This window comes from Triticum dicoccoides, chromosome 1A, assembly GCF_002162155.2.
Source record: "Triticum dicoccoides isolate Atlit2015 ecotype Zavitan chromosome 1A, WEW_v2.0, whole genome shotgun sequence".
Lineage (NCBI taxonomy): Eukaryota > Viridiplantae > Streptophyta > Magnoliopsida > Poales > Poaceae > Triticum > Triticum dicoccoides.
In genome coordinates this window covers 515,678,973-515,701,611 of record NC_041380.1, presented here as the reverse complement: position 1 = coordinate 515,701,611, position 22,639 = coordinate 515,678,973, and the positions used below count along the sequence as shown (strand labels likewise).

Genomic DNA, 22,639 nt, shown 5'->3' with positions numbered 1-22,639 from the left:
GTAGCCTGGTAGATCTAGCATGAGCAGTCCTACTTCTGTTAATTCAAACATAGTTATATGTATACAAATTAGATGTCAATCGATGAATATTCATAGATGGTTCATTAGTCCAGTTGGTTATGGTTATTAGGGATAGCCATTGAAAGCGGTGGTCTTAGGTTCAAATCCTGCTTTGCACGCAAAAAAAATTTCAAAGGAGAAGAAAGTATACGAGGGAAAAAACATGCTTTGGTGGTTTTAGCGATCGAGCGGGGACAGAAAAAAAAAACAGAAAACATGCGCTCGTGGCCTGGTTTTTTTTTTTAGAGAGATGCTTGTGGCCTGGTGATTGGTGAGATTAGCGATCGAGTGGGAAGATCGTTCGGATCTCTCCATATAAAAAGAACGTTTGGACGTTATCACAATCAAAAAAAAAAACGTATACCATTCGCTAAAAGAAAAAAAAAAACTAACGTATACCAGAAAGTCTTCCGCTGCTATCTCAAAAACAAGTCTTCCCCTGCTCGACGCCCCCTGTCTCCGCCCCACGCGCTAGGTGCCATACAAGGTGGAGGAGAAGAGAGTTTTCAAGTCCCACCAGCACTTCTCTAAGCTGTAGCCAGACTGTTCTAAAACGAAGGGAAAAACGTAGACACCATAGCTCTCTCTACATAAGAAACTCTAGTTCTCACAGGACCTTCCAGTAGAGAGGAGCAGAAAGATTGGCCGGCAGAGCCAACCCACTCAAGGTTGTGTTGCTGAGCTGAGACACGCATCGCAATGGGGAGCAACGAGATGGTGGCGGTGGTGCCGGAGATCAAGCACACCAAGCTCTTCATCAACGGCGAGTTCGTCGATGCCGCCTCGGGTACGTCGTCATGATCAATTAGTTTGTGCATGTGAAAAGATTCATGTGTGTTATGCTGGCTATATCTTCCCTTTGTCGTCTTCGCCGACGAAGATGCATGTCGATAAGATTGACATATCGTCTATTCCTTTGTGTTCTAGCACTAGTAATCAGTACGTCCCAAACAAGGTGATCCAACTGAGGTGCTAAATTCCACACATGAGTTTTCTTTGCCAGTTCGAACTGCTCAACTTGGTATCGATAAAGGATCTATATATGCTCCCCCAGCTCTATGAAATATCTTCTTTTTGTTCTTTACGAGATTCTGGCCGTACGAAATCTACATGACTCGGTATTGTGTGCTCATCTTAAGTTTCATGAATACATTTGCATTCTGGCAACTCCGGGAAAAAGTAACCATAGTTGGCTTTATAGTTTTATTTTACGGGAAGACTTCGTAGTTTCTTATTCTTATTTTTTTGCGGGAAGACTATATGTCAATATATTTCTCTGACGAAAATTTGTGGATATACAGTTCATGCAAGCACGTACAGCATGCTAGATTTCGTGAATGTTTTGTAGCCACTTTTTAGATATTCCTGGCCTGAACCAAGTTAGCCTTCATAATGCATGGTGTGTTCGACCAATCGCCCGTACTTACATTTCTTCAACGCGTACGACGGGGAATAAACACAACCGAAATTAAATTTGATTGTGGCTTGGCTTGGTTCGCCGGTCGTTGTTGCTGAGGACTGAATGACTTGTCATGGAAAAATCAGTGTGAATATTCTCTCGGAACTGTAGTAGCTAGCTAGAGACATCTTCCGTTGCTACCGCCAAAACAAATATGAGAAATAACCCGTTGAAAAACAAAAGGCAATAAAAAGGAGAATAAAGTTAAGACGTACTATAATTTTCTCCTTCCCCTCTGCCTCCCTTGGTACAGTGAACGCCACGAGGAGGGACACATGTCTTTCTTGACTTTGCAAATGTATTCTACTCGCTGTCACTGATACGGACCAACTTGCCTAATATCCTTGCGGATGAAGCCCAGAAACCTATGACTTTGCTTGTGAAATATCGCTTGCTTGCTCTCTCCATCGTTCAGGCCAAAAGTTGTCTCTGTCATGTTCACGAGATTCTTTGCTTTAAAAAACGTTCACGAGATTCAACGGAAGCAGATGTACACATCATCCCATAATTTGCAGAATTATTGCGACATGGCATTCTATCTCTTTGATTTCTAATTGCCGCCACTGGATGTTTGTGTATGCATGTTGTTGGAATATTAGGCAAGTTCATGATTAATTCTAGTAGATAATTCATGGCTAGAACAGAATATTATGCATGCTACTGCCATAATATGGCTAGAACAGAATATTATGCATGCTAATGCTAGAAGTACGGGCGTTGTACGGGGGATTTACAGGCTCGTTGACTGTGATTGGTTGGAATATGATTAAGGGGGACGGCCCCACCCTGAAAATCAGGGGGGGAGCAATTAGATTAGGCCACGTTGGCATCCTGTAAAACTTTGTACGATCATCCTGTACGTGTAGTATTATTGCTGCTACCGCCTACCGGTCGACAGAGGGCTACCGGTCGACGCCGGCGGCGGGTGGCCACAAACGAGGGAGAAATGCCGACGTGATTTGCTGCTGGATTTCGACGTTTTTCAGGCAAGACGTTCGAGACGAGGGACCCACGGACAGGCGACGTGCTGGCCCACGTCGCAGAGGCGGACAAGGCCGACGTGGACCTCGCCGTCGGCGCCGCCAGGGAGGCCTTCGAGCACGGCAAGTGGCCCCGCATGTCAGGCTACGTACGTAATCCGGCCCTGTCGTTGTAGCTCATCCGACAAATTGCCTGGCAACTCACTGGTCGCCGGCGTCCATCCATGCATGCAGGAGAGGGGCAGGGCCATGCACAAGCTGGCCGACCTGATGGAGCAGCACACCGAGGAGCTGGCGGCGCTGGACGGCGCCGACGCCGGCAAGCTGCTGCTGCTGGGCAAGATCATCGACATCCCTGCGGCGGTGCACATGCTGCGCTACTACGCCGGCGCCGCCGACAAGATCCACGGCGAGTCGCTGCGCGTGTCCGGCAAGTACCAGGGGTACACCCTCAAGGAGCCCATCGGGGTCGTCGGCATCATCATCCCCTGGAACTTCCCCAGCCTCATGTTCTTCCTCAAGATCAGCCCGGCGCTCGCGGCCGGATGCACCGTCGTCGTCAAGCCCGCCGAGCAGACGCCCCTCTCCGCCCTCTACTATGCGCACCTTGCAAAGCTGGTAATTAATGGATCTCGTCTCGACTCTGCAAGCTAACGCCCTTCCATTCCAAACACTGTCGATGTGAACTAGCAAAACTCAACCTGCCCAATGATCATGCATGTTTCAGGCTGGCATTCCGGGCGGAGTGATCAACGTCGTCCCTGGCTTCGGCCCGACGGCCGGCGCCGCCATCGCCTCCCACATGGACGTTGACAGCGTGAGCAGTGCACAAATGATCATTACTTGCTCTGTGCCATGCATTTCTGCTCTGTTTACACTTTACGCTATCCTAATGAAAGATAATTCTACCACCACATCGATCAGGTTGCCTTCACTGGCTCTGGTGAAGTGGGCCGCCTCATCATGGAGGCATCTGCACGGAGCAACCTGAAGACGGTGTCGCTTGAGCTCGGCGGCAAGTCGCCTCTGATAATCTTCGACGACGCCGACGTTGACATGGCGGTCGAGCTCTCGAGGCTTGCCATCTTCTTCAACAAGGTACTCCAATAGATGTCATTCTCTTCACAGACCGATAGAATTACCAAGAGTAAACAATTCCACAGAGCAAAAGGCAGACACTGACCATATAATATATACTGCTATCTGAATCTGAACTTCTAGGGAGAGGTTTGCGTCGCGGGGTCTCGTGTTTATGTTCAGGAAGGGATCTACGACGAGTTCGTGAAGAAGGCCGTGGTGGCCGCCCAGAACTGGAAAGTCGGAGACCCGTTCGATGTCGCCACCAACATGGGTCCCCAGGTAACATTTATGCCTTCATTCTTGATTAGCCATGCTCAAATTCGTGGAAAACGCGCCAAAAAACTACTCCTAGGTTCACATATGATTAATTCAACCATTGCTTTGCTTGAATCTAGGTTGATAAGGTGCAATTTGAGAGGGTCCTGAGGTACATTGAGCATGGCAAGAGCGAGGGGGCGACTCTGCTCACCGGCGGTAAACCTTTCGGCGACAAAGGATACTACATTGAGCCTACCATATTTGCAGATGTCAAGGTAATTTTAACTTCTAGACAGATGCACAAGAAAGAAGGTGTGCACATCATATTACTCACACAAGGGAAAAACAATTGTACATCGATCACATGCATTTACACGGATTGACGGTTTGACACTATCACATGCTCACGTACATGGCTTCCACAGGAGGACATGAAGATCGCCCAAGACGAGATCTTCGGCCCTGTGATGTCCCTCATGAAGTTCAAGTACGCCAAAGCTTTCACAATGTCACCTGACGGAAACTAAACTGGTTCTTGAATCATGTCCTTCTAGTGTCTGTCTGACCAAGTGCCCTTTTGCCCGGTTGTGTCTGCACTCTGCAGGACGGTCGATGAGGCGATAGAGAAGGCCAACTGCACCAAGTACGGGCTGGCCGCCGGGATAATCACCAAGAACCTGGACATCGCCAACCGGGTGTCGAGGTCGGTTCGCGCGGGGACCGTGTGGGTGAACTGCTACTTCGCCTTCGACCCCGAGGCGCCCTTCGGCGGGTACAAGATGAGCGGGTTCGGCCGGGACCAGGGGATGATGGCCATCGACAAGTACATGCAGGTCAAGAGCGTCATCACCGCAGTCCCTGACTCGCCTTGGTATTAGATAGTAGCCAAGACAATGCAAGTTTCTGTATTTTGTGCATTGTACATGCGTGTTGAGTTGCCTGGTGCTTGTGTCGTAGTCCTTTGTTTGTGCCTGGTACGTTGCATGCGTGCCAAAAAATTGTAGGTGCAAGTGATTCGCTTCTGATCTTTCATCTTTGTGTCACGCATTCGACAACACAATGGTGTAACACCTTTGAAACTATGTATTATATGTTGTAAGACCCATATTAGATCCACATTGTGCATCTAGATGTTTTTAGACATCTTGTTGGTGCAGAGGCTGAGTGTGATTGCTATCTACTTGATATTAATATATGAGAAGTGCTTCGGTACACCCCCCTCCCCCCCTCATAAAACGTATAAAGGGTAGTATTAATTTTTCACAAATTGTATTCACTTTCCTACATAGAACGGCAAATTTTAGCATGGTCCCTCTTACCTCCTCTTTTTACATGTGAGGTAAGAAGGTAAGAGTTAATCAGGCCATTAATTAATGAGATCAATGGCTCAGATATATTTTATACTCTTACATCTCATGTGAAAAGCGGGGGTAAGAGGGATCATGTTAAAACTGCTCACATAGAACGTATATACGCTGCAGGTTCTTATAATACCCGACGAACAGCCATCCCTGATGGGCTCAGCCCATTTACGTTTTTTTAGTTTTAATTGTCAAAAAATAGATGCCATCGGCTGGATTCGAACCACAGGCTCAGCCCATTTACGTTTTTTTAGTTTTAATTGTCAAAAAATAGTTTTTTTAGTTTTAATTGTCAAAAAACAGATGCCATCGGCTGGATTCGAACCACAGCCCCCACGCGCTACGTGTAGCCGCACAAACCATCCGGGACAGCACATCAGATTTGCTGTCTTGGCTTGTTTTCCACTTCTTGTGCCCAATAAAAAAACACAGCACCTCCACTCTTTAGTTTATGTCTCTTTTTTTTTGCACGGTTTTCTTTAGGGTTTCTAGTTTTCCTGTTTTGTTCATAAAATACTAATATTTGTATTTTTAAAAATTGTACATAAATTTCAAAACAAATGCTCATGCCTTTCAAACATGCTCAGAATGTCAAAATACGAACAGTTTTTTAAAAAATAAAAAAATTTGAACACGAACATTTTTTGAAAAAAGTAAAAAAAAATGGAATTCTAGAAAAGAAAGAAAAATATGAACAAAATTTGAATTCTGAAAAAAAATATGAGAAATATAAAAAATAAACATAATAAACGAAAAGTCTAAGAAGACAAACAAATAAACACAAGAGAAGATAAAAAGAAAAAGAAAAACATGGTTCACGACCTCCGAGAAGGTCCCAAAACAGGAAAAAATGGCTGGGAACCCGAGGTTCCCAAGACCGAGAAAACTTTTTTGCAAATTTCATAGTGAACTTTATTTCGATTTTTTGTGAAAATATTCAAATCCATGGATATTTTTAAAACAATTGATGAACTTTTCAAATCCGTGAGCTCTTGGACCGGCCCAACACGTGCCCGACGAGAGCAATGTCGTCGCCTAGTTGGGCCAAGGCCTAAGCGTTTTATTTTATTTTCTGTTTTTTCATTTGATTTCTTATTTTGTTAACTCATTTTTCTCTTTTTTGAATACCAAAATACAAGTTGTAACTAACCTTTTAAACTAGTGATTTAATAAAAATATAAAATATTTATTAAATGTTTTAAAAAACACTTACTGTTTTCAATTTTATCCCTTTGTATTTATTAGTTGGGGTCATTTCAAGGATGTCCAAAAACACCATATTCAATGGAGATTATTCGGTAAGGTCAGAACGGTTCATCTGAGAGCATGTTATTTTTCAACATATTTGAAATGGCCCAATTTTCTCACCAAAAAAGATGAAGAAATGGACCCTTCTCGCCTACCCGAACACCCTTTGTTGAACATGATCTATTTTTGAACATGCATGAAATCAACCTATGCATGTTCATGGTAGGCATCCATGCCAGGTTTAAATGAATTTCCCACAACATATGCATGTTCTGTCACGTCCGATCATTTTATCAGCTTGCTTTCACCAAGAAAACTCTAGAAATTGAAAGAATTGTAGAAAACTTAAACAGCTTGACATGGTGCCTTGATTTGATCATAGAAGTAGGTGGAAAAATTAGGCCTTTAGAAGAATATCGAGAAACAACGCACCCTCAGGTAGAGCCTTCTAGCCAACCTGAACACCCCTTCATTAAACATGGGCTACTTTTGGACATTCTTAAAATGGTCCCAACCTTTTCAAGCAGGTGGGCATGACCATGGTAGTCATCCATGCCAGGTTTGTACGATTTCTGACACCGTATGCAAGTTGCGACATGACCTCCCATTATAGAGCATTTTTTTACCGAGAAAACTACGAAAAATGTAAAATTTGTCGAAAACCAAAACAACTTGGCATGGTGCCTTGAATTGGTCATACAAGGCATGAAAAAAATTGGGGCCATTTCAAGCATGTCGGGAAACGACGTGCTCTTAGACGGAGCCATCTCGCCTACTCGAATACCTCCGTTGATCATGGTCTAAGTTTCCTTTTTCCATCTTTTGTAGTGCGTCAAATATAACGCTAAAAAGAAAGACTCTGGTTTTCCTTTTCAACTAGGCTGGTTTTTTCTTCAGTTTTTACATGGGTTTCTATATTATTTTGTTTTTCTTTTCTTTTATTGATTTTGAAAAAAATTCATCAATAATTCAAATTAAGTTCATTGATTTGGAAAAAAATTAACAAAATTTAAAAAATCCATTGATTTAGAAACAAAGTTCATCAATTTATAAAAAAGACCAACAATTTTCAAAAACAAATTGCCAACTTGCGAAATAGTTCATGAATTTGTGAAGAAAACTGATCAATTTTGGGGAAAGAAAGTTCACTGATTTGAAAAAAAAATCAAGAATTTGAAATTTTGTCATCATTTTCGATTTAAAAATCACGAATTATAAGAACTTCACGCATTTAAGAAACAAAAAAGAAATGAAAAAGACAACCAGAAAATGTTGGGCTTTTCCAGTGTTGTATTTCAAGTATAAAAATACTTACTTTACACTAGAGGCCCGGTTGCCTAGCTGGTTATTGCGGCTGTGCTTATTGTGAAGGACCTAGGTTCGAATCCTGCAGCGAGGAGATGTGCCTGGCGCCGCGGTGGGAGGGGGTTTGGGAAAATCCAAATCCAAATCCAATTCGGGACCTCAATACAGACATCTGAACACAGCATTCATTACACTTGATTCCCAACAAAACACATCCTTGGGGGACAACGATAAACATTACCGTGAGAGAAGAAAACGAAATCGAAATGGAATGGGCCCATGAACAACAAAACAAACCTCAGGTTTCCAAAGTTTCTTAGCAGGGCCTAAAATGTGCAATCAGTGCCGAATTTCAGTCCAGAAGAGATATATTATGTGGAGAAATACATTGTCTAGAATGATTTGCTGTGTTAAACTGTTATTAACATAAAAACAAAACTATTATATCCGAAGGAACACCTAATAAAGGGAGAAATGATCTGCGATCTGCCGTCGTCGCTTTATGAGATTCATTCAAAAGGCAGTCAAACACCTCACGATTTACAACAACACGAGCTCCATCCAGCACCTAGCTGAAAGCAGCGCAACACCCCAAGCAAAGCAGCACAGGCCGCTCAGATCTCGACCGGGACCCTCTTGTAGAGCTCCTCATTCTCCAGGCGCGGCGTGGCGACGGCCTGCAGCGGCGTGCCCATGAAGGTGACGAGCCCGGGGGACTCCATCATGCTGATGTCCTCCGGCCTGGCGCCCTCCGGCAGAGACCACTCGAAGTGGTGCAGCATGTGGCCGATCATGGAGGCGACGAGGTTGATCCCGAGCTGCGCGCCGGGGCACACCCTCCGGCCGGCGCCGAAGGGCAGCACCCTGAAGTCGCTGCCCTTGATGTCGATGCTCTCCTCCAGGAACCGCTCCGGCCGGAACTCCAGCGGGCTGCTCCACACCTTGGGGTCCCGGGCCACCGCCCACACGTTCACCATCACGTTGGCGCCCTTGGGGATGCTGTAGCCGCCGACCTTGACGCTCGCGCTGGCCTTGTGGGGCAGCATGAGCGGCGTCGGCGGGTGCAGGCGGAGGGACTCCTTCACGACGGCCATCAGGTAGGGCAGGTTCTGGAAGTCGGTCTCGGACATGACGCGGTCGCGGCCGACCACGCTGTCCAGCTCCTCTTGCAGCTTCTTCTGCACCCTGGGGTTCCGGACCAGCTCTGCCATGGCCCATTCGACTGATATGACTGTCGTGTCCATTCCGGCGGTGATCATGTCCTGAACATAAGAAGGGGATGGTACTTGGTAAGAGCTAAGAACGTATAAAAAGCCAAATGAGATTACCAGGCTTGAAGTTCAGTAAATAGCATATATTGTGTACTACATTTTCCAATCCCAGCATCTTACAACAACCTTGAGATAGTGGCATCTCACCTAAATTTACCTACTGAATCTAACTAAACTTAATGAGATTTCTCTTGATCCATAAATAAATCAATTTAATGAAAGCTATTATGTAGCATTTGTGCGAAGAATGGAAGAACTACGAAGGCATTGCTATCCCATTCGACATTAAAAATTAGCAGGGGATCTCATTTGAAACAAACAGGAGAATGGAATATAAGAAGATAAATTACGTAGTTATAAAGGGGCATCCTACATACCCATAGAAGTCCGAAAACTGTGTCATCACTAAGGTCATACTTCTCTCTGAGAGTGAACAGAGCATCCACAAAGTGCTGTTTGGCACCACTCTCCCTGAGGGCCTGTGCATGCTCTTCAATGATCTTCTTGGTCAGACGATCCCTTCTCTCATTGTGGGTATTGTAAAGCTCCTCATTAAGTGGACACAGCCATCTCAAGTACCAAATGTATTCAGCAACAGAAAGAGATGCACCAATTTTGATCCCATTGTTGACAATAAGCTTGAATTCCTGCCCTTCTTCGTCAATGTCACCATCTGCATTCATGAACCGCTTCCCAAAAGCTAGCCTTGTTATATTGTTGAAGGACACCATAGCAAGGTGATTCCTCACTACCAATGGCTTTCCTTCATTACCTGAAAAAATATATTAATAGTTAATTTAAAACTCAATAGTCAATACTGTTGGGAAAGAGCCCAAGCTAGTTTAGGGTTTAAAGTGATTAGGTAATATAAACCGTTACATTGTGTATGTCATGTGGGATATGCCATATTTCCGTTTTGTGAGGCCGGCTCATGAATTAACAGCAAGAGCAAACAATAGAACAATAAATGCTCTTGTAAATTATACCAAAAACCTAACATAACGTAAAAGTAAGGGGCATAAACCAATTAGTGTTTTCCACAGCAACCGCAAAAACCTAAACATTGGCGCAAAGGATCCATGTGGATATCCAGTTGAACACAAGCAAACCCACACACCAGGCACAAATGTTTGTGTTCACTGACAAAGAATGTCCCAAGAAAATAAAGCTAAACCTGTATTTTTCTTCTTCTTCTGTATATCTGCTAGCTTATATTCCTAGAGTACACTAACATGTTATCAGAGAGAAGGCTATGCTTATATACCTACTCCCTCCGTTCCTAAATATTTGTCTTTCTAGAGATTTCAACAAGTGACTACATACGGAGCAAAATGTTGAAATATCTAGAAAGACAAATATTTAGGAACGGAGGGAGTACATTAATACTGAAACACACATTGAATATGAAATTAACGCGATGCCAGATGTATTTGGAAGAAAGAGAAGGGCGAAAAAAAAGTTGAAATATTCCTAAAAAGGTTGAAATAACAGGGTTGAGGCAGAGGGAGGCATCAAATGACGTTTAATTAGTCTAGCATATTCCTGATGAGACACCATGCATTTGGAGCATAATGCACAGTACAATAAGTGAAAGTAAGTTGTAATTTGTATGTGTGCCACTGACCACGAACCAGAGACCACCAGTGAGATGTAATAGGAAGGATGTGTTGCCACTTCTTTATGTCTAATGCACACCAAGCATTCCACTTTGCGTACTGAAAAAAGATTCCTTAACATGTCGTCGTGCTAGTACCATGATAAATCATTTCACATACTTGGACTCCCAGTTTTTGGACTTGTGATACCAGTTAACTTAATGAATAACGGTCAGGACTAACTGCTCTCAATCAAATACCAATAACCCAAATGCTATAGTAACACTGCCTAAGGACTAAAGCCTATACTGATTGCAATCAAACTCACACCTGAAGCTATCATCAATCTGATCCGTTCTAGTACGTATACCAGTATATGTCCATTGCTATTAATAAAAGCTCCGTCTGTCGGACATCAAGATAAGATTTTTGGGCAGATAAAACATGGGTATTGTTGCCAAACAGTACAAGGTAAGCTGCTCCTAAATTCACAACATATAAATTTATCCCAAATTGTACACCAAAACTACATCAGTTCTGTGCCAATACAGAGCTACAACCGTTGAATGGGTGAAATTTCAAGATAAGATAAAAATAGCACTCTATAATTCTATAAATGATTTGTGTGGCCATGATAGTCAAGTCAAGATTTCCGGCTTGGCCAAACAAGTATTATGCCATGAGCCTTAAATAGCATAGTGTCATTAAAAACGGCTCATTACCACAAGGAGTGTGCTTATCATAACACTGACTCACTGGAAGGCCAAAATGTCATACAGTTTTTCAGGTGATCCTCAGCTCGGCGCTAGTACACAATAAGACAAACTGTTCTACTGATAAAGGGATCGAGTAGCGTCATGGTCTATTTGTGGCATCGAATTATCTGAACTTACAGTAATGCAGAAAGCAGCAAACTGCCTTAGCCTGAAGCTTAAACGGCATGTAGAATCAAGATTACTATTACTAACCCCATGTGTACTAAGCCTCATGTGAAGGGCAGCCTACTTGTATACTAACGTGCAACCACCATGATCGTGTTGAGATCCAGTCTGCGGAAAAATAAAATAAACTCAAGGCTCCTCAACACACTAGAGCTGACCGATGATGATTGATTGGTGTCACTACATTTTACGTTTATTTATTCCATATCTTAACGATTCAGTACTCTAGCAACGCGCTTGACATGTGGCCACTCAACAGGAATGCACCCCATGGAGGCATTTCAACAGATCAACCCTGTTTACCATACCACCAAATCGGTACTCTAGCAAAGTACGACACTGTTCCTGCGATCCATTGCGAATTTGGTGCTGAAGACAATCAAGATTGGTTGCAAGACTCATGTTCGGCACCGTTTTGCCTAGTCAACACGACAGAGCAGAGCAATTGGTCGACCAAACCCACCAAACACGAGGACACCACCTCCACTCGCCTAACGATTCTTCAGACAGAAGATACCTCCCTCTCTTTGTTTTGCAGCAACCACCCCCGCTTTCTCCGAAATGGCACGCACGCACACCTGTCTGTCTACGAAATGTGCGGTGGAGGAAAAAAAAGGGAAAAGAGGAAAAGAAAAGGAAGAGGGGCGTGCGATCTGGGATGGCAGCTTACCGGGGCCGGCGGCGGCGCGGTGGACGGACTCGACCATGGCGGTGACCTCGTCCTCGCGGATGGGGCGCAGCGCCTCGAGGCGCTTCTGGGTGAAGAGCTCGAGGTTGCAGAGCTTGCGCACCTTGATGTAGTGCGGGCCGTAGTCGGCCCAGATGAGGTCCTGGCCGTTGCGGCTGAAGCGCTGGGTGGAACGGTTGCGGGGCCGGTCGGCGAGCTGCTGGTCGTGCTCCTTGAGCACCTCCTTGGCCAGCTCGGAGGTGGAGACGACGACGGTGAGCGAGGAGCCGAACCAGACGGAGATGATGGGCCCGTACCGCGCCGCCCACTCCTGGAAGCAGCGGCACCGCACCGGCTTGATCTGCCGCAGGTTGCCCACCACCGGCCACGGGCGCGGGCCCGGCGGCAGCCGCCCCAGCCGCAGCCGGTCCAGCAGCGCCAGCGAGATCGGGATCGCCACCAGCGCGATGGCGAACGGGAGCAGCGACGCCACGTCCATTGTGGCTGCCGCGACTCTGCTTCTGCTCTGCTCTGCTCTGAGGTTGGTGGAGACGGTGGTGGAGCTGGTGGTGCTGGTGGCGCTCAGCGACTTTATACGGTGGTGGAAGGGAAGGAGGCGATGGGGTGGTTGGTGGTAGGTGAGTGGGGTCGGAGACGCAGGGGGCAGGCAGACTGAACTTCTTGAGGTACTTCTTCAGTTCTTCTGAATTATAAATTGTACTGCTACTGGTGTAGTGGATCAGTAGTAGTGGGCTAGTGGCATCCATGGGATTGTCATCATGCTGATGCTCATTTGTGCTAACCTTCAAAGCAGAACATTTGCCACAGTTCAACCAACCTACTACCTCCATTCTTAAATACTCTCTCCGTTTCTAAATATTTGTCTTTCTTGAGATTTTAACAAGTGACTACTCCCTCCGTCTCCGAATAAGTGTACATCTATCTTTTGTCCTAAGTCAAAATTTTCAAATTTTAACCAACTTTATAGAAAAAAATAATGACATATATGACATCAAATTGGTATATATTATGAAAGTACATTTCGAAACGGATCTAGTGATACTAATTTAATGCCATAAATGTTGTTACTTTTTCCTATAAAGTTAATCAAAAATTTAAAACTTTGATTTAGGACAAAGTTAGAAGTACACTTATTCGCGGACGGAGGGAGTATATACGAAGCGAAAATGAGTGAATCTACACTCTAAAATATGTCTATATACATCTGTATATGATAGTTCATTTAAAATCTCTAAAAAGGCAAATATTTAGGAACGGAAGGAGTACGAGTCAATTTAGAGATTTGAATATGCACTACATACGAGTAAAATGGGTGAATATACACTCTAAAATATGTCTATATACATTGTTACGTAGTTTGTGTTGAGTAAATAGGCAATTTTTTTATTAATTTAATCCAAAAATAGATCACTAGCATGGCATTGACAGAAGCAAACACATATTGTTATTCAATCATGCAAACACATAGTACTATGCTAATTACAGACACATCTATGTATAACACTAGAATGGCTAAAACAGAAATCAACAGGAGCGGGATAAACAAGTTATACCCTCCAGTAGGCCAGGTAGAAGCCGCCGCCGCAGCAGCAGCGTCCTTGGCGGCCTTCTGTCGGCTTCGGGTTTCTCGGCGGCGGCACGTTCGGCGTCCATGGACATGGTGATGACGAAGGCGACGCGAACGTAGAGGAAGTAGACGAACAGAGGCGAGCAGTCGCGTAGTTGCTTCCCAAAAACCTAATTGTCTGTCTCTCATACAGGATCCGAGGAGGCGGGTTTCGGAGACCTGCTCTTCCGTCAACCGTGTACGCGGTGAACGAGGTGGAGTGGCCGGCGGCAGCAGCAATGGAACGGCGTGGGCATGGAGGCAGAGATGCGATCTGTTTCGCCTGACGGCTAGGGTTGGCAGACGCTCCACATATATATGTGCAACCACGTGGAGAGACGTGGGCTCCGAGTCGGTAACAGCCCACGATCCGACGTCTCATATCGTGGTTTACCTATCAATGACTCTCCGTTCCTGACCGGCAAAAATAAGCGCATAGATGTGAGCTCGGCTCGTTCCTGCGACATCTGAGATCGTGGTCCACCTGCCAATGACTCTTCGTTCCTGACCGGTAAAAATAAATGCATAGATATGAGCTCGGCTCGTTCCGTGCCGCTTCGGCGGGGCGGGGCGGGCGGCGAAGGAGAAGTGCGCGAGGGCCTCTTATATTCTCAAACTCTAATAAAATATGGAAGAGAATCTCTTATAAAAAGGTCCAATTCTCTAATAGTGGGGTTGGACTAAATTCCCCACCACACCTAGTGTGATTTAACCCACATGCGTCTTTAGAGATTTTTTTAAAATTATTAGATGGGTTAGGCCCACCCAAATAATTCAACAATTTGTATTGAAATCTCTAAAAAGACTTATATTTAAGAACAGAGCGAGTGATGACACGAGAGAGGATGCAAAGGGTTGTGATGTTCATTTCATTTCAGACAGAAGAAAATCAGGTGGTGTCTGATTACTCTGTTTTTTCGGAGGGCTCACCAACCGCCGGGAGATACCGGCTGCTGCTGCTGATTTCGTTTCAAGGGCCCCTGGAAACCTCGGTGGCCTGGTTGACTAAAAGCAGCCGGACATGTCAAGCATTGCCAAACCACTTCCCTATACTTCCCTCTCGCTAGTGCTGGTACTGTGGTTTTGATTCAGCCATCCAGATCGCATACACACTGTGTAAACTGTAAAGTGTATATTCAGATCCTAGCACGGCGTGCATAGATTCAGATTGTATCTTCCTCTGACCCGGTGTGTAGATGGCTATTTTCTCGTGCCTTTTTTTCTTCTCTCGTGCCTTCTTTTGCTACCTCCACGGTTGATGTTTGGTGGGAGAGCGACGGATGTGTGTACTGTGGGCAACTCCGCAACTGGGCATGATTTTCTGTGGGACGTGCCGCTGGATAAGCGGCGTGACCGACTGACTGGTATTGGTTTGGCTTTGCGGTTCGGTACGTGGTCTCCGCTGGTGCCTCGAGCCGGGGTGCACGTCCGTTTCACCCACCAAATTCCTTGCGCGTGCACGAATTCTCTATCGGTGCCATTATATGTCATCTCTGCTACTCCCTCCGTCCTAAAATACTTATCGCGAAAATGAATATTCCGGATGTCGCTACCACGGTGGCCATGGTCACTGCTAGGATAAAGGAGGAGGCTCATATTTGGGCGCTTGCAGGCGCTAGACATCTGTGTAATGTAATGCCGCGAGAGTCGATCCACCACCACCATGAAAGGGATTGTATGTCGAGCATGGGAGGACGAATTTTGCAGTGGCGGCGCAACCTCCACAGTAGAGGAACCCTCCGTGCGAGGGGAGTCCAAGACATAACGGAGAGAGGTAGGGACATGAGGAGCTTGTGAGGACGGATCAACCCGGAATAGAAAAAAAATGAACGGTGCATGCGAGGTGGGAAGGTGGAGATGAAACGAATGAAATGATTGGAAGAAAGGGAAGCGGACGAGACAACCTACATACTCCTCTTTAATAGTAGATATAATGATGTATCGATCATATGTAATTGAATTAAAATTATAATCACGCATACCATTTTTTAGAGGGGCATTATTGTTGACACCCGATTTTGGCACGGTCAAGAACTTATTTAAGATGACCTTAAATGGAGAAGTGATCTACATGAAGGAGTTCCGTATTGTTGATATGAACATCTTTGAAGTTTGGGTCATCGCCGTCCGATTTCATCTCAAAGGCCGAAACTATGCTCAAAGTACCAAGATCTTATATTCAGAGTACAGTTTGATCGATTAAGCCCCCAAGGCGACCTCATATGAAAAAATGATCTACATGAATTGTCTTCGTCTCGCCGAACTGATTGATTTCAATATAAAAATTGTCCCAATTCGAGTTCATATGCAAAAGTTAGAGGCAAAACTTCGTGGACCAGTCTTGAGTGAAAAAGTGACGCGAGGGACCAGACACCCACCTAGGTGGTGTCTGATGGGTCGCGTGAGTTATTCGGCCTTTGCCGGCTGAATGAAGCTTGCCGGGATGGAGACCTTGCCGGCGTGGAAAGCTTGCCGGGGTGGAGATCTTGCCGGCGTGGAAGCTTGCCGGTGTGAAAGCTTGCCGAGGTAGAAACCTTGCCAGGGTGGAAACTTTGCCGGGGTGAAAGCTTGTCGGGGTAGAAACCTTGCTGGGGTGAAAACCTTGCCGGGGTGAAAGCTTGCCAGGGTAGAAACCTTGCCAGTGTGGAAAGCTTGTCGGGGTGGAGACTGTCAAAGTCAATCCGACCAAAAGTTGGAGATGGGCTCGAATGTTTATTCAGATGGCCTCGTATGGAAATGTGTTCTACACGGAAGTTGTGTGTATTATCTAAACGGTCAACTTTTCTTTTGGAGTCATCATCATCGAAGATAGTATACAGTCTGAATAATTGTTATAAGACTCAGACAGTTCAGAAAACTGCATAATTGAATCCGACCCGTATTTAAAGATAGGTCCTGAAAGTCATAAAGATGGTCGTAAAAGAAGAAGTGGCACACGTTGTCTTATGCAGATCATCGAGGCGGATAATTTTTATGTTGAACTCGACTCCATCCGACTTAGTATGCGATTTCTACTGCCCGCGCAAGAAGCGGGACAGAAATATGGGACAGATTCGGGCTGAATCCGAGTTGGACTAAAACTAGAACTGTAGGACGTGAATTGATCTAATTTTCTTGAAAGGAAATCCTAGATGGATCATTTGCTTGTACGGGAAGTCCAGCCGCCTCTTATATATGTTAGGGATGACGGCCGATTGAAACAACACACAATCGAACAAACACATCTATTACTTTTTCATATTCATCTACTTTTTATTTCCCCCTTGTATCTTTCTTCTTGTTCTTCGCTAGTTCTTCATGCCGGAGGGCTGCGGATCCATGAGGCTCTAGGGGCGAGCGAATCGACCTGGAGCAGCCCATAGCCGCCGCAAGCCCTGACGGGGTCCCTCCCGGGTAAGTGGGGCTTCGGGTCTACAAAAGCGCCCGTCAACTGTCTTGTGTATCGCGATGTCGGTCGGGTCTCCTTTCGACGTGAGCTGTGGTGCATCACACCCGGCATCGAGGATACACGTGACGTGTTCGTGTGTCGACACACTTTTTGGCGACTCCACTGGGGAAGAAGCTTTGAACAGTCTCCGGCCTGTTCTTGCTATGAAGAGATCGTCATCTAGGGTTTGCAATCTACAAAAGTAACATAAATACCCAATTCCCTATTGTAGATGCAAATAATTTATATGGTGTTACTAGATCGTTCAATGAGTATACTTTATCGGCCAGCCCTAGTTTTTTCAATAATGCATCTAATTACGTGCATAGGTCGAGTCAAAGTAATTTACATGCCTCAACTTCTTATGATACTAGTAACATACACTGTATGTACTCCAATTCTCATGCATCGGCAACCCCAGCAATAGTTATGCCGATGAACAACATGATGGGTTTGGTTAATCAATTTGAAACATCCCATGTTAAAATTTCCGGTAGCATACAAGAAAGTGTTTCACCCTTTTATTCATCGGCAACTAATTTGCAATATGTGAATCCAACCTTACCGATGGATGGGAGAATTGGCCATGCTACTACTAGTTATTCGACCAGTTACTCTCAACCATCATATGCTACACCTCATGTTAGTAATTTTTCAGCATCGTATGCAACTGTAGATGCTCATAATTTGGCCCCGCATCTTCATGGTCATGGCCAAATAATTGAAAATTTTACAGGAACACATGTGCCGTCATCAAATACTGCAGCGTATAATGCATACTATACACAGTTCAAGAACTTCGGCAACACTCATGAATCGTTGCCCAAAGAATCTGAAAGTATTGCGGAGCAATCCCTTTCAGAAGCCGTTATGGCTGCATTAAAAAAGAGTTTGGCACAAAAAAAGAGGATTAGTGCTCTTTGCCTTGAACAATATGAGAAGGGGTTGTTTCCTAATTATGCTGCAATAAAGGCTAGAGTTATGCAAGAAGATGAATCTTTGCCAATTGATAAAATTGGCGAGCAAAAATATAGTTCTACAACAATGCATGTGCCTTCACCTAGTACTACATCATATTATACACCCCCTACATAATTGCAAAGTTTCGGTAACAGCCATGTGCCATTGCCGAAAGAATCTAAAAGCATTGGGGGCAATCGTATCCGGACTGGGCTGAAGTTGAGAAAAAAATTAAAGCCAATTTTGCCGCTCGCTGCCAGAAACAAAAAAATACAGAATTGGCTCAAGTAAAAGAAGCATTGCCAATTGATAGAATCAATGTAAAGAAAGATGACTCAGGACATGAAAGTGCTTCGGTTGAAAAAGCCGAATCAAGAAGTATATATTCTGAATCCATCAAATGCAAAGAGGCAAGCATTATTGAGAAGAGAGAAGTGCATATTTCAACCCCGAACTCTTGCCCTAGTCTAATTTACAACCCCGAACTTCAATACCGTCTAAATTACAACCCCCAAGTCTCAAAACCGGTCAGGATTCAACCCTCCCCTCCCTGTTGACCGGTTTTGACCTGGGGTGACCAGTTTTGACTAGTCAACGGGTCCAATCAGCATGCCATGTTAGATTCTTTTTTCAAAATTTCAAGAAAAAGTAAATAAAAATCTACAAGATCAGGAAAAAATATGAAAAAGCAAAATTTCGAAAAAAAATCATGAAAAAAGCTAGGGAAAATAGAAAAAATGTTTTTTTGGGGTTTTTTCTGGAAATACTTTTATCAGGAATTTGAGGTTTTGGGTTTTTTCTGGAATTTTTTTGGAAAATCTTTTTTTATTTTCCCTGTTTTTCAGAAATTGGATTTCTTATTTCTTTTCCTAGATTTTCTTCGATTTTACCGATTGTTTCCTTGGAAATTTTGCATTTTTGGCTGATGTGGCATGCTGACTGGACCTGTTGACTGATCAAAACCGGTCAACCAGGTCAAAACAGGTCAACAGAGAGGGGAGGGTTGAATCCTAGCCGGTTTTGAGAGTTGGGGGTTGTAATTTAGACGGTATTGGAGTTCGGGGTTGTAAATTAGATTAGGGCAAAAGTTCAGGGTTGAAATATGCACTTCTCTCTATTGAGAAAGGGCATGGCAAGCATAGCAAAGCGATCATACTTGATTTTTCTAAAATTAATAGAACCTACTTCCTGCCCTATGAGTTTCGTGCCAGAGAAATTGATGAACTTCAAGGACAAGAACAAGTAGCCGAACAAAGTTCGGCCAACAAAAATCTTCAGTGTAATGATGCACGAAATCAAGAAAAAGACAATGAAGAGGTGTTGGGGAGCCATCCAAAGGCAGAGCAAGATATTCTTCAAGTTACACCACCATCATGCTCTCCCAACATATTTGAAGAGGTATGTCTAGCAATTAATTTACCCGTTTTCAGATTTTGTCATGACTTAATTGTTGATGCATATATTAGAAAAATCTTCATAAGAAATATTGAGAGACCAATGAAGAAGGGTAATTTATTTGTTAGCAATCAGATTGTCACAAAGCATATCGGTCAACATATCACACCATTCACAAAGATCGATAGCGAAAAATTATTGCAGCCAAGGCTTTCCCCATTGCTTTATCTAAAGCTCATATTTAATTCGGTAGCTTTGCTTATTTCTTACTTGGCTTACACTTGGTCTCAACTCAGACATGTATGTTCTAACTATTTTCGTTTCAGAAATTTAAAACCAAGGTTAAAATCTTCTGAGCAAACTGATGCTAGTATAATATCTTACCCAAAGACATCGGAGATAGAGTGCAAAACACAATGCATAGCCAAATGGGGTGATGCAAGATTTGAACCATTCGTTTGCTTAACTCCAAAGCCGTTCTCATAGCAAGATCGACTACAAAATAAAAAAGTTACCTTCAATTCAAACATGTGTGATCAAATCTTTGATTTGTTGTTGAGAAATAATTTTATTAGAATTCTTGATCACCATGTCGAGCCATCTATCCAAGGACGAATGTATTGTAAGTTGCATGATTCATTCAAGCATAATTTTGAGGATTGCAACATGTTTCGTCAAATAGTTAAATCGGCCATTGAAAAAGGACGATTGAAAATTGTTGAAACACTAAAGGATGACCAGTCTATTTCGATTGGTCTTGATGACAAAAAGTTTTTGCGTCAGTTACTTCAAGCCGATCCATCTAAAGAGAAGGTAAAAACTACAGGTGATGGGATCAAGCTTTCAAGTAAAGAAATTGTTGAAGAGCACAATGAACATAAACTTGAGGGTGAGAATTCCATTAAAGCTACAATTAAGACGCCAAAGACTGGGGGGCAGCAAGCAAATCCAATGATCGATGAAAGCAAACCAAAAGAAAACAAAGGCCGAAATAAGCGTAAGTGTAAGAGATCAAAAATCACCTTCGCTGAACTATTGGATAAATATAAAAAGAAGAGTGAAGAGAAGAATGCTTATCGTCCAAATCATGCAAAGAAACCAAGATCACCCCCAAGGCGCAAATATGAGGATCAGTATTGGCAAAGTGAGAATTTTAATGCAACATATTCATATCCTTATTTTGGGCCGCCAATGTCAATGTCGTGGATGCCTCCCTATGCTCATATAGAATCATATCCATCATGGGATAGGTATGATACAGTGGCACATTCTCCATCTTATTTTAGAACATCTCACCAACATTATGCAGATTCGAGAGGATCAACATTTGAACAATCACATGTTAAAGACCATTTCAATCATGAGGAATTGGTCTAGAACTCAAGGAAGAAGAAAGAGATGGTGAAGCAAGTTTACCGTGTTAAAAGAGATGGTCGTAAGAGTGCAACTTCAGATTTGATCTCAAATGAAAAAGAGCCAATTATGGCCTCCTTTGGTTTGAAGGAATTTCATAGGAATTATAGAGGATAGGATTCTCATAGGATTTTTTTTTCTTAAGAGCCCTTTGGTTCATAGGGATGGATTTCTATTCCTATATAGGATTGGTTCCTATCCTCCACATTTTATAGGAAAATAAAAAATGAGCCTAGACTCAATGGAAAAGTTCCTTTGGTGTGAACCAAATGACATCTCGTTTCCTATTCCTACTCATAGGATTTGAGATACATGTCATCTCATTTTGTACAAATTTCCTATTCCTACAATAATCCTATCCTATGAACCAAAAGAGTCCTAAAGTGTTGACATTGGCTACTAAAAGCAATGAGACGAAGCAACCAATTATTGAGAGTCAAAGTGCCAAATCTGAAGAAAAAAAGTTGAGAGTGCACAAGGTAAAACAAGAATTGCCACTGCTTCAAACAAAATCGTAGCCGGGGTGCCTACTCGGCTTATCATATTGGCAAAAGAAGAAATTACAAAAACTTAGTGCACAAGAACTTGAAGAAAGGAACATGGCATGGGTTCCCAAAGGAAGTGCCCAAAATAAGAATTATGTGCAAGCTTCCATTACAAGAAGTGCGGTAAAGGTGAAGAAGGAAAAAGTGAAAACTATGAAGGACCAAGCCAAAGGTTCAGCATCTTCGGTCTATACATTATCCATGTTCTTCAACTATGCCATTAACGCATATGCGATGGAATACATCATCAGCCATATGTGCTTCGAACGAAGTTTACATGGTAATGGCCGATAGTTATCTATCGTCCTAAGCGTATGTCAATGCATGGCCGGTGTAGTATTCTAACATCGTCCTTAGTTCGATTGGAGAGTGAGACAAGGTACGTGTTCATGGAAATTTATATGTATGCCTATATTATGATTGAATGGAGTTGAGACATCATGACCGATGTCATTGAATATATGCTGCATAGACCAATTCATAGTTGCAGAATTGGCTAGTGGGCTTATACTTTGTTTGGATATGATTTGGCTTATGCATCTTTGAGATATATGAGAGGCCAAATCATAGCTGATTTTATTACTGAACATCAGATTAATGACATGCATAATATTGATATTAGCCTTGTCTCTCTAGAACTATGGATTATGTTTTGATGGTTCAATTAATAACAATGGCCAAAGTGTTGGTGTTGTTTATATATCTCTTTATGGTACTATTTTTAAAGCCTCATGCCGATTAGAATATTTTTATGCATGATTAATCAAAGCCGAATATGCATTGTTATTCGGATTGAATCTTTTACTTGCTATAGGTGCTATACATACTAAGGCTTTCAATGATTCATTATGAGTAGTGCAACAAATATTCAGGGTTTATCAATGTTTTGACGAATCACTATAGTTTATGTTGGGGTATGTCTAGATGCAGAATTTACCTTGGGATGCTTTAAAATTGTTTATATATTTAGACATCACAATTCAAAAGAGTTGGTGTTGGGTTTCGTAGTAATTTCAAAAAAATTCCTACGCACACGCAAGATCATGT

General features: G+C 43.4%; 2 protein-coding genes across 2 annotated transcripts; one reads left to right on the top strand and one right to left on the bottom strand.

Moving 5' to 3' along the window:
* The first annotated feature begins 548 nt into the window (after positions 1 to 548).
* LOC119284887 (aldehyde dehydrogenase family 2 member C4-like) lies at positions 549 to 5,038 on the top strand. The gene is made up of 9 exons (XM_037564061.1): positions 549 to 847; positions 2,506 to 2,648; positions 2,734 to 3,117; positions 3,227 to 3,316; positions 3,424 to 3,597; positions 3,721 to 3,858; positions 3,975 to 4,112; positions 4,263 to 4,324; positions 4,442 to 5,038. The coding sequence occupies exons 1-9, from the start codon at positions 760 to 762 to the stop codon at positions 4,713 to 4,715; spliced, it is 1,491 nt and encodes a 496-aa protein (XP_037419958.1). The 5' UTR covers positions 549 to 759; the 3' UTR covers positions 4,716 to 5,038.
* Positions 5,039 to 8,120: 3,082 nt separating this feature from the next.
* LOC119284878 (cytochrome P450 98A1-like) lies at positions 8,121 to 12,848 on the bottom strand. The gene is made up of 3 exons (XM_037564049.1): positions 12,229 to 12,848; positions 9,400 to 9,794; positions 8,121 to 9,013 (listed from the first exon to the last, which is right to left on the bottom strand). Exons 1-3 carry the CDS (start codon positions 12,722 to 12,724, stop codon positions 8,366 to 8,368), a joined length of 1,539 nt encoding a protein of 512 aa, XP_037419946.1. The 5' UTR covers positions 12,725 to 12,848; the 3' UTR covers positions 8,121 to 8,365.
* Positions 12,849 to 22,639: the final 9,791 nt, after the last annotated feature.

Coding starts and splice junctions, on each gene's coding strand:
- LOC119284878 (XM_037564049.1), bottom strand. CDS start 12,724: ATGGACGTGGCGTCGCTGCTCCCGTTCGCCATCGCGCTGGTGGCGATC. Junction 9,795..12,228: donor CCGCGCCGCCGCCGGCCCCG/GTAAGCTGCCAT, acceptor ATATTTTTTCAG/GTAATGAAGGAAAGCCATTG. Junction 9,014..9,399: donor CAGTTTTCGGACTTCTATGG/GTATGTAGGATG, acceptor TCTTATGTTCAG/GACATGATCACCGCCGGAAT.
- LOC119284887 (XM_037564061.1), top strand. CDS start 760: ATGGGGAGCAACGAGATGGTGGCGGTGGTGCCGGAGATCAAGCACACC. Junction 3,859..3,974: donor CCACCAACATGGGTCCCCAG/GTAACATTTATG, acceptor GCTTGAATCTAG/GTTGATAAGGTGCAATTTGA. Junction 4,325..4,441: donor ATGTCCCTCATGAAGTTCAA/GTACGCCAAAGC, acceptor TGCACTCTGCAG/GACGGTCGATGAGGCGATAG.